Source organism: Lepidochelys kempii, chromosome 3, assembly GCF_965140265.1.
Source record: "Lepidochelys kempii isolate rLepKem1 chromosome 3, rLepKem1.hap2, whole genome shotgun sequence".
NCBI lineage: Eukaryota > Metazoa > Chordata > Testudines > Cheloniidae > Lepidochelys > Lepidochelys kempii.
The window spans coordinates 203,136,493-203,152,106 of NC_133258.1; the positions used below are offsets into that span (position 1 = coordinate 203,136,493).

At 48.0% G+C, this 15,614-nt stretch overlaps 1 protein-coding gene across 2 annotated transcripts; it reads left to right on the forward strand.

The window, feature by feature from the left end:
* The first annotated feature begins 382 nt into the window (after positions 1 to 382).
* On the forward strand, positions 383 to 14,846 carry LRRN4 (leucine rich repeat neuronal 4). 2 transcript variants are annotated; one of them, XM_073339679.1, is made up of 5 exons: positions 383 to 497; positions 5,460 to 6,157; positions 7,834 to 8,038; positions 12,260 to 12,397; positions 13,230 to 14,846. In XM_073339679.1, exons 2-5 carry the CDS (start codon positions 5,467 to 5,469, stop codon positions 14,533 to 14,535), a joined length of 2,340 nt encoding a protein of 779 aa, XP_073195780.1. In that variant the 5' UTR covers positions 383 to 497; positions 5,460 to 5,466; the 3' UTR covers positions 14,536 to 14,846. The 2 variants fall into 2 exon arrangements, with proteins under 2 accessions (XP_073195780.1, XP_073195779.1); XM_073339678.1 differs by lacking the exon at positions 383 to 497 and adding an exon at positions 2,068 to 2,132.
* The last annotated feature ends 768 nt before the right edge of the window (positions 14,847 to 15,614 follow it).

The window sequence follows — 15,614 nt, forward strand, 5'->3', positions numbered from 1 at the left end:
GCAGAGTAATGTAAGCAGGCTGGGGTGACTTTATCTGCTGCTTGAGAAATCTCAGGGCTGGTGTCAGCAGACAAGCGTCAGCATCGGCCCTTCTTCACCTTGACCCTTTAGTGAAGAGACGTAATAACTACCCCCACCCCAGCGTGGGTGGACGAAGAGGAGCTCGGTATAGAAATTGTTCTTCCTCGCTCTGCCCCCCCATCCCCTCAGACTGAAGGGGGAGGGACTGGTCCTGCCTGGGGAGGGGGTGTTAGGAAATCTTCCCACCACCTTGCTGGTAAGGGTGAGGGAGCTGGGTGTGTGGAAAGGGGAGGAGAGTGGGCCTGTCCCCTCCCCACTCCCAGGGAGGGTGGGGAAGCTGACATGTAGGGGAGTGAGGCTAGTCCAGATCTCTCCCCTAGCTGCAGGAAGAGAGCAGACGCTGCTGAGTCACTCCTGTGTATAAGCAAGCACAAGGGAATCAGAGCAGCGCAGACCCCAGCAGGAGGCCTGGACAGGTATGTGCATGCTGGCGAGGCTGAGTGGGTGGGATTGGCTGTGAGCGTCTGGGTTTCTAACAGGCCCATTTTCCACCTGGCCCCCTGGGTCTGGGCTCCACAAGGGCTTGTGGCATTTCTGCTGCCCTGGGACTGGGCTGGAGGCAGAGGACCCTGACGCTGCTGTCTCTTGGGCTGAGGGCCGAGCAGGCTCTTGCAGGGCCTCTGATATGGGGAGCATAAAGGGGACATAAAGACCCATTTCCCCGTGCCTGTCGCAGACAGAAGGCAAGCGGGACTGGAAAATGTCTGGCCCAATGCAGGACCTGCAGCAGCAGTGAACGGTAACCATTCCTAACAGAGCAATAATGGGAGCACAATTGAGCTCTGTGTTCCACATAGTAATGGGCTTGAATCACCCTGCCAATGAGACTTGTTTGGATGAGCGTTCAGCTTCAAGATGCTAGCAGAGCAGGAATGATGATCTAATGGTTAGAGTCCTGGGTTTGAGTCCCTACTCTGCCACAAACTACCTGTGTGACCTTGGGCTAGTCACTTACGGTGAGACTTTTAAAGGTACTTGGGTGCCTAATGGGATTCTAAAAGTCACCTAACTCCCTCTGATTTAACAAAAAATTCCAATGGGAGTTAGACACCTAACCCACTTACACCCTTTAGAAAATCCCACCAGGCACCTGTCTGCATTTTTAGGCACCTTCAAAAAACAGCACTCTCTCTGCCTCAGTTCCCCACCTGTATAATGGGGATAATAGCACTGGCCTAGCTCACAGGGGGTTGGGAGGACAAACACATTAAAGGCTGAGCTGCTCAGATACTGTGGCAATTTGGGGGGGGGGGGTATAGGTACCAGAGATAGCTAGCTCCGTGTGCAATCGCAGCTGTCGCTTTGTTCAGTTCTTCCCACTTGTTCCAGGCGAAGGCTGCATGTCAGGGCAAAGGAACAGGCTGTGTTGTGCACAGGGCTCTGGGGAGGCAGCAGATGGAATTTAGGGAGGGCAGCTGCACTTCATGGAGCAGCCTGGCAGCTGTTGTGGTGGGGGCTGAGGGGTGAAGGCTGCAGCATACACGCACCCAGCCAGCTCTGACCGAGAGCAAGCACAACAGAGGAGAGGGATGGGGAAGGCAAATGTAACCGGAGATGCTCATGACAGGCCAGATCCTGCAAGCAGCTGAGCACTTCTGAGGTGCAGGCTCCTCAGCTCCTGGCTGAACAAAGAGTGCTCCTCGCTGTGGCGGGTCAGGCTCTGCAGGCATAAACGAGGAGAAATGCAGTGGGGCGGGGCTGGGAGCTGCATACAGTTCTGATGCAGAGTGCTCCGGGGAGGGGGCAGTGGATCGAATCCACTGGTGTTGCATACATGGCAGTGTGATGCATATTACGAATCATCCACCTGCAAGTACTCAGCAGGAAATTTTCCGTGGCCCTGGCCTTGCCTAAGGGACCCCTCACAGCTATGGTGGTTAGGAGATTTATACGCACTCGCCTTTCTCTGGATGGGGACTGGTGAGGGGCAGGCACCAACCAGAGCTGCACAAAAATAGAACTAATACCCAACCCCCTTACCTAGGTCACAGGGTCCAGGACAAGCTGTTCAGAGGCTGGGGGTTTTCCAGGTCAACAGCTCCAGAGCTCAGGTAGGGAATGGGAGCAGAGTGTGCTAAAGCAGTGAGTGACCAAGGGAGCAGCTTCTTGCTGACAGGCCTCTTTCTGCAGGGGGAAAAGGGCCCTCTTGAGTTTTGACCATTTTGGTGCAAGGCAATGAGGACCCCTGCATACACTCTAAGAAATCAATGACACTGGAAAATCCCTTAAGTCCATGACACTGAATCCTCTACTGCCAAGAAAGTCACCTGCTGCAAGGCCCATGCCACCACCTGGGAAAGGGGCAGCGGTGTAACTATCAAAGGGCTAGAAGCAGATCTAGGGGAAGAGTTTCAAAAGTGCCCAAGGGATTTAAGAGCACAGGTTTTCAAAAGCCCTGAAGTGGTTTAGGCAATGGCTACGCTACAAAACTCTGCCAACATAACAATGCTGATCAGGGATGTGAAGAGGTGTGAACCCTGACCGATGTAGCTGTGCTAGCCAAAGTGTAGACTTGGCTATACTGGCAAAAACACAGCAATGCTGGTATAAGCTGTGTCCACACTATACTCCTGGGGAATTCTTCGCCACTACACACATGCAGAATTCATGTTCCCCGCAGATTTTTTTTCTCTGCAGAAAATATATTCTGCCAGAGAGGTGCTGCAGTTACACCTTTCACCCACCAGGGGCTGCTGTGGCACTAGAGCAGACAGCTCACTGTAACAGCCAGCTGCCAATAGGGAGGAGGAGAGGCTGTGTTCCTCATAGCACCCTGCCTGTGGGGCCAGGTGAGGAGGCATGGGATATGGGGAGACAGACAAAGTGGAGCACACGGGACTGCTGGGGGAATCACACAGACTGGGGGTTCAGAAGGGCTAGTGGGAGGGACAGACTGGGACAGGGGGGTGCAGGGACACCAGGGAGGCAAGGAGGTACAGGTCCACATTGGAATGGGGGTAGCTGAAAGGGGGTTCAGGGCCACATGGGGATGAGGTGAGGGGTGCAAGTGGGCAGGGGGTGGCTGAGTGGGGGTGCAGGAATACATGGGGATGCATGGGGACAGGGAGGGGGTTCAGGGACACATGGGGATGGGAGGAGGGATGGCTGAGTGGGGATGCAGGAGCACATGGGGATGGTGGGAGGGAGGTGTAGGGCCGCAGGGAGGGCTGAGTGTTGGTGCAGGGACACATGGAGATGGGGGAAGAGGGGTGCTGGGACACATGGGGACAGGGGCAGATGTGCATGGGAGAGATTAGGGGTCAGCCAGGGTCTGCATGGGGGAGGCTCCCCAACTCTCTAACAATTCCTCCTCCCTCCAAAACACATGTTCCATACTTCTCCCACCGACACTCAAAGTCATCCAGGTTCACTCCCAGGCTGCTTCCCAGCAATTATTTCTCTCTTCCTCAGCTCCTCTGTTACCCCTGACTCCTCCAAGCGTTTGCACTGCGTCTGAGGGGTGCGGGAAATACTGTTCTGTATTGTAGTTTAAATGACTCATTATTCAGAGTTCTATATTAATTTGCCTAGTAAGGAACCTATTTGTCAAAAAAAACATTTCCTGAATCTTTTTTGTTGTCTGTAGGGTTACAGACATACTTGTTGACAGGTATTTTCATAGAATCATAGGACTGGAAGGAACTTGAGAGGTCATCTAGTCCAGTCCCCTGCATTCATGGCAGGACTAAGTATTATCTAGACCATCTCTGACAGGTGTTTGTCTGACCTGCTCTTAAAAATCTCCAGTGACAAAGATTCCACCACTCCCTAAGCAATTTATTCCAATGCTTAACCATCCTGACAGTCAGGAAGTTTTTCCTAATGTCCAACCTAAACTGCCCTTGCTGCAATTTAAGCCCATTGCTTCTTGTCCTATCCTCACAGGCTAAGGAGAACAATTTTTCTCCCTCCTTCTTGTAACAACCTTTTATATACTTGAAAGTACATAATGCCTCATCTTTTATGTCTTTTGAAATAAATTACCAAAATAATTGAAACTGGAGTGATTATATTGAGTTATTTTGACAAATAAAATATGCAGAATTTTAAAATATTGTGCGCAGATAATTTTTTGGTGCAGAATTTTAAATTTTTTGGCACAGAATTCCCCCAGGAGTAACACTCGCACTCTGCCAGTACAGTATACTGGTATTGTTATACCATCAAAGGACTCCTAGTGTAGACCTTGCCAAAGGGGCCTGACTTTCAATGGAACCTAGCTGCTTTTCCCCACAAGCCGCATTGAAAGAAAAGTCAATGGGCCTCGTGCTCTTAAATCTCCTGGGGGCTTTTGAAAATCTTCAAGATCATTCTCTTTGAACCCATAAGATTCCGACACTTACATTCTGCAGGCCACTTCGTAGGAGAGCCACCTTGCAATGGGCATGTCTGACCTTCCAAGCCCTGCCTCCCCACTGCCAGTGCACCACATCATGTGAGAACAAACCCATGGCAAGGTGGACATGATTACCACCCAATTTACTTTTGGACCTTTAGAGGCAAGCTCCTGTCTGCTCTGTATGGTGATTAAAGAACCTACTGAACTTCACATAAGAGGAGATGTTTGCCTGTTCTCTTTGACCAAAATTATCCCCTCATGTAGCTTGCTGTGTACATATTGTTTTTATTATTTATTTGTATTGTGGGAGTACCTAGGCATCCTAGTCACGGCCCAGGAACCCATTGTGTTAGGAGCTGTACAAACACAGAACCAAAAGAGGGTCCCTGACCCAAAGAGTTTACAGCCTCAGAGTGTGTCCACACTCGAAAGAGCTAATGGCGGCAATGCTGTAGTGTAGACACTAACTACAGCAATGCAAGGGGTTCTCTGCTTGCTGTAGCAAATCCACCTCTCCGAAAGGTGGTAGTCTAGTTCAATGGAAGAATTCTTCCATTGACCAAGCACTGTCTACACCGGGGACTTGGGCTGGCTTAAGTACGTAGATGGGTCAACCTAACTTTCGTGTGTAGACCAGCCCTAAGTTGGCTGCTGCACAGGTAGGCAGAGATGATAGTGCTGCATGTGTGTTTGTACAGCACCTAGCATGATGGGTTCCTGGTCTATGAGTGGGGCTCCTAGGTGCTAGAAAGATAATACAACTAATAAATAATAACAGGTATAGTTTGGGACACATGCTGGTTGCCTTTGGGATGAAAGGTTTTATGTACCTTTAAATATGCTCAGATGAGGCTTCCTTCCCAAATGCCTCATCTTTATGGCAGTTTAATTACAGCAGAGACTCTAATTATCACCTCCACCATCTGCAGGCACCAGCAAAACATTTATCAGTGTTTTGCTTTCACATAGCTTGTGGCAGCCCTAAAGGGCTTTAATTTACTTCTCTATATTGCTCTTTTGTTTCCCCCTCCCTGAAAAGCAAAAGAATGTTTTCCCTCCTGCTCGCTCTTTCTCTGCTGGAGTGGGAGGCGGCGGCCGACCTGACAGACAGAGCAGCTCCAGCTGCGCTGGGGGATTTCACAACTCTTTTCCAGTTGGCCCAGCAAGACCACTGGGAAAACAACGTTAATCTTACCAGCATGTCCTGTGAGGATCTGAGGAACAAGACATGGACCCACTTGCATCTGAACAACAACAGCCTGCAAGCCTTCCCTGCCTGCCTGCCTGGGGGACTGGAGGCCTTAGACCTCAGCACCAACCAGTTGCCTGCGCTGAGTGGCGTGGAGATAGTGAACGTCCCAAAGCTGCGTGCCCTCTCCTTGAGGCACAACCACATCCAAGAAGTTGTGTGGGGAACCGGAGCCCTCAGTAGCCTCCAGTTCCTGGACCTAAGCACTAATAAATTGCCCTCTCTGCCATCATGCCAGACCGCCCACCTGCCAAACCTGAAGTGGCTGTCGCTGGCCGGAAACCCCATCACTGAACTCCAGCCTCTGGCTTTCTCCTGTTATCCACAGCTACAGTTCCTGAACTTGTCTGCCACTCTGCTCGGGCGTGGGAATGGCGGAGGGATTAGCGCGTCAGCCTTTGCAATGAACATGTTGAAGGGGGACACCGGGAACAGAGCTAGGAGCACCATTGACATGCTTGACTTGAGTGGGACCTTTCTCAAGAAAAGTAAGTTTGAAGATTTTTGTGGTACACATGGGGCCTGATCAAACCTGATGAAGTGAAACCACTGTTAGTGTCACAGCTACCAGCAGTAGAACTGCGGACCTTCGGAGCTGTTACCAGGAGTTGCGACAGCTTGAGCTAAAGGTCACTAGCTGGGGCTGTAACAGACTCATATCCTCCACTGATCAGGCACAGCGGAGGAACCTCTAAAACACACCCACCAGTCGGTTACAATCAGCAGTGGTGGGAATTCTCTTGTGTAGACAAGACTTCAGAGGGGAAGGTGGAGAAATAGCTATTAGCACAAGCCTAGCAACTACACCTGCCCACAACAGAATTTCTCATCTGTCCTCATAATCCCTCAATCCCCGTCCATTATCCTCTCCGATTATCCAGCTCTCAGCCTTGGGCTCCTCCCTTTCCTCCTCTTTTCCTATCCAGAGTCTTCCAGAAGTCCTTCTCTTGTTCTTCAGTGGCCTGTCTAACGTCTGCCTTTCCTCCCCCACTGCTAAACCCTACTAATCCCTTCACTTTCTCCTCTTATTATTGGCACAGCATGGAGAGGCTTCCACCAAGATCAGGGCTTTGTTGTGTTAGGCATTATCAATCCACAGAGCAAGAGGCAAGCCCAGCCTCAAAGAGCTTACAGTCTAAATAGACAAGATAGGACCATGGGAGGATGATCATCCCCATTTTATAAATGGGGAAGCTGAATCCCAGAGAGAGGCAGTGACTCGGAGTCTGTGGCAGAGCCCAGAGTGCACCCCAACTTCCTCAGTCTAGTCCCTTAGCCACAAGACCACTCCTCCTCTCTACAACAGTCTTTCCTCTCTCTCCCCCCCTCTCCCTCCTGGGATCCTGTAACATTTCATCCAATCAAATGGGTAAAATAATTCCAACCTGGTGAGATTCAGTGAAAGGATAATTGTTCAAATCCTTTGAGCAAGACAAAGGAAAGTAGCTGTGGATGTGTGAAGGGGAATTATAAACCTGCTGTTCTCATACAGCCAGATCCAGGCATTCCCTAGCAGAGGTTCCAGCCCAGTCACTAGTCAATCCAGGACTGCGCTGCGCTGAGTGAGGGCGCTTTGCCTTACAGCTGTGCTGCTAAACTGCTGGGGAAATAACTAAAGGCCTGGGAAATTTATATTTTTTTCTATAATTTTTTCATTTTTCTTTTGGGGAATTTCATGTTACTTTGATTTATCCATTTTATCCATGCTGGGGGGGCGGGTGAGTCCTGCCCTAGGAGCTGAGAGGACCTTGGGGGTTGGACCCCACCTGGCACTCACCACGCAGTGACAGCTTCTGTGCCCTGGGGCTGGGCCCAGCTCTTCACTCTGGGCATAGTGAGCTGGTACCTGGGTCACAGCGCCATTCTGATTTGGCCCAGCTGCCCCCCATCATGACAGAAGGGCAGCCAGGCCACAGCTGAGCAGCGCTGTGACCGTGTGCGCCAGGTTGCAACACACGGAGCAGGGAGCCAGGCCCAGCCCCCCAGGAGCCGCTGCTGCAGGGTGAGGTTTTTCATTTCATTTCATGTTATTTTGCATTTGCTATAACCAGCAGGTGCATCAGTTTTCAGTAAAACTCAATCCACTGCAGTCTGCTTACTGGCCAGTCCTAAATTCAGCAGTTCTCCGCTCACATATCAGTCACCTGGGTCGTCTCTGCTTCAGTTCAGCAGGAGTGGGCCCAAGACTTGGTCAGCCTTAGGTCGCTCCACCTTGCAAGGATGGCCCAGCTGAAGAGCTTCGATTTGGATCTATTCAAGTCTCTGCCCAGGCTGAGAGAACTGAATTGCCAGGACTCCCGTGCGCTGAGCAGGGTGAGGACGGAGCTATTTGACGATGCTTCTCACCTGACCTTTCTCACCTTCCAGAAGTAGGTATTTTCTTTGCTCATCCATGTGTTAAAATGCCGCTGTCTGCTGAAAGTGTCTAGTGACAGCTGGGTTCCCTCACTGCCCCCATAATTCCCCTGGAGTCATCCAAATAGGAAGGTCTTTAGTGCATGGGGGAGCTGCCGTTTCAATTCACTTGGAATTCTTGCGAGGCCTTGTTGGCACAGCAGAACTAGGATTTCCCAGGCTGTGTGCCAGAGTCTCTTCCCTGCTCCAGCTGGTGCAAAGATGCCAGATCTCTCCATTGTCCTATGCTACTCCCCCTGCAGCCTTTAGTATAGAGGGCATCCTGGGCACCTGTTAGAGAGGTGTTAGAGAGGAGTACACTGCACTCCAGAGATCTCTGGCTGGCAGAGAGCCCCTTAGGTGCCATAGCCAGCTGGTGCAGACTAGAGCAGCCATGAAGTTGCTCTAAACTTCACCAGCGCTGTCCTAGTCGTGTGTCTGATTCTGGGGACAGTTCTGACTTCTTCACAAGCTCCCAGCCTTGCTGCACCCGTGGATACTGGGAGTAGCAGAGAATCTGGCCCCATGGGCCAAACTCACATCATGATGCAGAAACCGCCTGAAACTGCCTTAATAAGCCTGGTGCAGTTGTTGGCACCTGTCAGTGTGCGGTTCTTTCTTCCTTTCCTGGGCAGACTGGTGATTTAGATTTCACTGAACTCAAAAGGCCAGAATTCCCTCTCAGCTGCACTGACTTCAGCAGAGATACAGGAATGGAACTGAGAATCTGGCCCAAAGTATTCATGACCCTGCAGCTTAATCTCGCCTGGGTTGTGGAAAACCCAATGCCCCCCATTCCCTCGCCTTTGGAGTATTTAGCCTAGACCAGGCCGAAGTGTGTTCAGCAGATGTTATAAGGCTGATGGACTGGAGATTTCTGGAGCGAAATCCCCTGCTAGTGTAAATTGACGCAGCTCCACTGACTTGATGATTTCAAAGTTTTTGAGAATGGGCTTGTCTGCATTGGGGGCTAAACTGGCGCTGCTGTGATCGATGCTGCAGCCATCGATTTGGCGGGCCTGGTGAAGATGCGATAAGTCAATGGGAGAACGCTCTCCTGTTGACTTCAGTACCTCACCTCCCCAAGAGGCAGAAGGTAAGGAGACACTCTCCTGCCGACTGTCAACATAGTGCAGTATAGACACTGCTGTAAGTCGATCTAAGCTACGTCAACTTAACTTATGTATCTTACATAATTTAACTAGCGTAACTTCGATCGACTTACCTTATTAGTGTAGACCAGACCCAAGTAATTCTACTAGGTAGACCCTAGGAAGAGAGATGGGAACAATAAGTGAGACATGCTCAAACCAGGAACTTGAAATATCTATTTAGATTGCAAGTTCTTTGCGGCAGGGACCCCCTCTTTTTGGTCTGTATGTGTAAAGTGCCTAGCACAATGGGGGCCTAGTCTACAACTGGGACTCTTATGCATTACAGTCATACAAATAATAAATAATAATAATAAATACCTGCCTACAGAATTCACTGACTACAAAGACTAAAACAGGAGGATTAACGTACCTGGGATAGGGGATTGTCGAGACCAGAATGGAAATGAAAGGTTAGGATGGCATAAGCAAACACAGTTTGGATAGGATATTCGAGACAGCGGACCAGGATAAGGAGGGTTGACCTAACTGCTGTCATGTTGAAGCTCTGGCAGCTTCTCTCTGCAATGGATGGTGGAGAAGGGAAACACCGTGTTATACCCTTAGCTTTCCTAAGAAGATTTAATTAAAATAATGAAGGTTAATTGTTAAACACTGGATTCAGGGCAGACAGGTGTGAAAGGCAAGTGCCGAGGGGGAGCTGGCTCAAGAGAGGAAGCTGTGGAATGTAATAGTAACGTGTGACACTGCATAAGACTAAGAGCAGGGTCCCCCAAGCGACAGCTTGGAGCCGCTTTGTGTATCCTGTAGATCAGTATCCAAAATTCTCATGCCAGGCATTCGACCAATAGCAAATAGCAAGGAAAACTGCAGTGGGACATGCGATGTTTTAGGGAGAGGGAGAAAGGGAAAGTATTTTCATCGTAAGTTACATCTTCAGGGCACCTTGCAGATGTAACTAACTAACCCTCTCATCATCCCTGTGCGACAGGGAAGTATCATTAGCGCCATTAGCTGTGGAGACGGAAGCATCCTGGGGTAAATTCCTTAACTCACATTGATTTCAAGTTACTTCTGCACTGCCAACCCCACGCCTTCAAAAATCATGAGCTGGGCCCTGCAAAATCAGGAGATTGGCTTAAAAATCACGAGATTGCTTTAAAAAATAGTAAGTGTGTGGGGGGGGGTAGCTCTTTGCTTTGCCTTCTGGTTTTTGAGCTTTTGGGGTTCAATTCGGGTCATGTTTTCAAGTGCTTGTTCCTGCAACCACAGCGGTGAGAAACTTCTGGTGCTGGGGTTTGAGGTAAGAAACACCAAATATGGCGAGACTCGTGATAAAATTCATGAGAGTTGGCAATGCTGGAGCTTGGCCAAAAAGTCAACACTGGGTCACTAGCAGAAGCAGCTGGCTATTGTGTCTACTCCCACAATTCACTAGACTATGTTGGTCTGTACCTCACTGCTGGTGTCCATGGTAACCCGTGTTGCAACAGACCCTCATACCAATCTCGGAAAGTACCAATGTTCCACTGGAATAGCCGCAGTGCTCCATTTATGGATGGTGTACAGGTGTTGTACTGTTTCTTTAAACCTCCATCAGGAAGCCAGGCAGGAGGAGTTCTAGGCAGAAACTGCAATGCAGCAGAGAGAGACAGTAGTTATTGCTTCTTGGAGAATTTCTTGTTCTGTGTTAGGAGAAAGCAACTCTGTGATTCTTTCAGGGAAGGATACAGAGCTAAGGATGTATTTTGCATCACATACCATGGGTTACACAGTTATGAAGTAGTTAATGTAGATAAAGGTGTAACATGAACAGTGAAGGCAATGTACCAGAACAGCAAGTATATTGCAAATAGAGCAGTCAGGACTGATTAGGAAAGGATTTAGAGGATATTGTGGAAAATCCTTTAAGCCACCAGCCAGGAATATGAATGCAGCAGAAAATGAACAAACAGGGCACTGGATTCGTGAACAGAGGACAGACCACAAGTCTAAGTGGTAGTGAACAAAGAAAAGATCAAACTCTGCTCTCAGCTACACTGCTGGATTTGGGTACAGAATTCACGCAGCGCTGGTACAGAAGATGGGCAAAGGCGGCCTTCCTGTTCACAGAACTCAGGTCTAACTCGGAAGGAAAAAGCACAGGACAATTCAGGCACAAGAAGGTGCAGAGACAACAGCAATGTTGCTATCCCCAAGTTCGAAAATCAGGAGTAATGCTTAAAAATCATAGATTGGCTTAAAAATCCAGAGATTTTTAAAACAACAATAAATGTGGGGTGCTTTTCCTTTGCCTTCTGATTTCTGACCCTGTCATGTGCACTCAGGTCACATTTTCAAGCTTTTCTCTGCAACTATGAGGGCTCAAAACTTACCTTTTTTTTTTTTTTTTTTAAATGAATGCTGAAATTCTCAAATTGTTCCCTGGATTCCAGGAGCTAGAGCTTTCAGAAAAACATCAAATATCATTACACAGCTGGTAACACTGTACCAATGACTAGAGCCCTGCACAGATACAAAATTTGTATCCGCATCTGATCCGCGATCCACAAGCATGGTCTGTGGATATATAGCGGACATCTGCAGATTTGAAGGACTCTACCCATGAGTCAACATAAGGTGGATGGTTGGCATGCAGAAACTGAAGCTATTCCAAAAATGGCGTGAAAGGGTTGAAAGGAGGCTGGAGAGTGAATTAGGAGGACCACAGGGCAGGAGAAGAGGTGTAGGATGAAATGAAAGCCAAGATGAATGCAAGGGTTCAGGGATAAGACAAACTTTACCAAAGCAGAGTTGCTGGGTGCAGGGTTCTTTTCTTTTCCTGCTGCCGTTCCTACTGCATTCTGGTTATGCCTTTAACATAAATTTGCTGCAGAGAATGAATCTAAATTGGGGTGAACGTGATGATACATGAGGGTGATACGTGAGAATTAACTTGGTTTTCCTGCGGGGGGGATTAGTAATCTGCTATGAGCCAGGAACAGATTACTGCCTCCCCAGGGAGCAAAGAAGGTTGCATGTCATCCCTTATGCAGACTCCTTAGCGGACACTTGCTAAAGATTCTCAAAATTTTCATCTCCTAGCTGTAACCTGAGTTCCTTTAATCCTTGGAATATCAACTCATCAGGTAGCATCAGCATCAACCTGTATGGAAATCCTTTAGAGTGCAACTGTGGACTTTCCTGGCTACTTTCTGATCCGAAGAGAGTTGTACTGCAAAGGTAAATGACCTGTCAGCAGCATATTACTCACACAACAGGAATGTAGGAGTCAGTATAAGGATTATCCTGAGCCTGTTTACTTCAATTTTTGCTACAAGTTGTGCATGGATGGTATAGTTTTCCTGTTGAAATACAAACCCCACCAATATTATTCGGAATCACCATCTGTTCCTCAAGGGACAGACATCTAAAATAAAGTTTCCTTCAAGAATTAAGTATGGACTAATTATATTTGAAAGCAGCACTGTGCTGTTAACACAAGCAGAACTATAAAATAATGGCATCTACTGATAATTTATTCTCTGCCTCCCCCATTAGTACATTACTGCGAGTACAGATAAAATGTAAGCTAGCTCAGTGGCCTTAATGACATTGTGCCCTGGAGATCTGCAGTCAAATTGCGAGCTCTGATTCCTAAGCCAGCAGGGACCAAGAATACTTTGGAAGTAACTACACATCACTCTACACTGCCCCCTGCTGTCAGACTGGGAGAGGCATTACTCAAACATGGTTTTGGCGCGTAATGCTTTGTGTATTGTGCCTTCAACTTCCACTGCACCTTACTGAATCAGACCCGTGGCCTTCCCAGTTGGGGGATACTTGCTGCCCCTTGCAAAATGTATGCAGCCAAGTTGGTCATATGGTGAGGAAAATAAGCCTGAAAGTGCAGAACTGTAGTCAAGACTCTGCTTGGCTTTGGCCCCAGATTTCATGTGAGAGAACAGGTTTCTGATTGGCATTAGCAGCTCACTACCTGATACATTTCATAGATACTGAGGGTGCCATCCTATAACTGTTATGTCATTTCTAATTTGTTTGCTTCATCCTGCAGGGCATCTGACACCATTTGCAACACAGCCCCAGAAGACGGAGAGATGCCTTCATCCTCATCGTCTCTTTCGCTGTTACAACTCTATGACGAATGCCAGGCCAAGAGAAACACCACATTCCCCACATCAAACACTCCTCCTCCCACAGAAGACTCTTCCAACCTTCCCATTATCGATTCCACTACTGTGGCAGCAACGATGGACTCTACTCCATTTGCCGAAGAACTTTACAGCAACTCCTTGGTGCCACGAAACATGGTAAGTATGACGCAAACAGCTCAGATGAAGAATGATCCCACAAGTGTGGACGTTTTTTCCAAATCTACTACCAATCCCACTACTGAAGGAACAGCAGCCACCTCTTCAACAATTCTGGGAAAGCTTTATAGCGACTCCTTAACTCAGCAAAGCACTGTGAGTACAATCAAAACAGATCCATTGAGGAGAAATGCCACAACGACTACTGCTCTGTTCCACCAAGAGGAAACATTCTACGAATCTACTAATAACACTTCCACTGAAGTGACAGGACCAACAGGGACAAACTCTCCTCTTTTTCCTGGCATAGTAAGTCCATCTCAGACAGATCAACGGCCGCAAAACCCCACAAAGGCAAACCCTATTCCAAATCCTACCCATGCTGTAATACAAGTGGATTATGTAGATGACTATTACGATGATGATCAACCAAAGGAAACCACAGTTCAACTGATAATAATCTCCTGTGACTACGACCCCTGCCGCCACCTCCAGAAGCCATGCTCTGAACTTCAGAGGTTGTCCCCATGTCTGTGTCCTGGAGTGTCTGGAGAAGACACTGTTCCGGATCCACCAAGACTCAGAGAAGTATCTGAAATGACAGACACATCAGCACAGATCCACTGGTGTGCCCCCAGTTCAGTCGTTGATACTTATCAGCTTGCATATCACGCAAAAGGCAGCGAGAAGACCCAGACCCTGGTGGGTGAGATCTATCCCACAGCGAGGCAGTACACACTGTACAAACTGTCACCAGACACCACCTATTGGGTGTGCGTGATTGCTTCTAACAAAGCAGGATCGAGCCAGACGATGAGTGAGAAGATTTTGGGCAATCCATGCACCCAGTTTACAACAAAACACAGCTATAAATCCATCTTTGCGGTCTTGTCCCTAGCAAGTGGGGTCTTCCTAATCACCACCATCGTATTGTCTGTGTGCCTGTATCAGAAATGTAAAAAGCCTCACGCTGAGCAATATGGCACACACCTCATCTCTTATAAAAACCCAGCATTTGATTACCCCTTAAAACTGCAGCCATGTAATTAGTCCCAGGTAGCTTTGTCAACATCTTACAGCAACACATCTAAGTGGAATCCAGCTGCTCACTTGGTTAGGAGCTCCTCAGAGGGTTGACTTCATCCCAGTTGTAATTCCAATGAAATTACACCAGGCACACCTGTGGCTCCAAATGCTTTGTTTTGTTACAACGGGACACCACCTGGCCTGTTTCTGAGATCTCTATTTTCCATTTCCAATGATCTGTGTTTGGGGTGAAGTTTCCCTTTTTATTATAATGTAGAATTATTTTCTGGCAGCTGAGTGGGAGGTCCCAATGAGGATGATTTTAAAATGAAGTGGGGGGGAGGGATGAGGGGGATAGGGGTGGCACAACCTGATGTGGAAAGAGGAAGAGGCATAGTCCTGAAGTTCCTTGGCTATAGTGCTTCTCTAATCTAATCTAACATGATGTTGAAGCACCCAGAAAGCCCTGATAAAAATAATCCCTAGCATGTATACAGTGCCTTTCAGAGGTAGATATCAGTGTTTTACAAAGGCACAAGGGTTTATAGATTTTAAAACCAGAAGGGACCAGTATGATCATCTAATCAAGCCTCCTACAAAACAGTGACCACAGAATTTTGTCCCGTCATTCCTGCATCAAGCCCCTAATTTCAGGTGGAAAAACATCTATCATATCACTATCCCCCTTGTACAGATGGGGAAATTACCAAGAGGAATGGCTAGATTTTTTTTTAAAAAAGGTCTTTAGGTGCCTAAAGGTGCCGATAGCTTTTGAAAATCCCTGTAGGCCCCTATCTGCATCATTAAGCACTTAAAGACCATTAAAAAAGATGGCTCAAAGTCCACAGCCCTATTTAGGTGCCTAAATAGCAATGCCCTCTTTATCAGAAAAGCTGTACACACACAAATCCACTTGCACCTTTGAAAATCAGTCTACCTTACTTAGGAGCCTCGCTGTGGATTTAAGAGCCTACCTTTAGGCACCCAGGATTGGAAATTGTGGACCTTTGGGTTTTTTGTTTAAATACCTACTCAGCCCCAAACACTTTTCTTGAAAGTGTCACCATCCTGCCTTATTAGTGCATGTCCCTGGGACTAGGTCT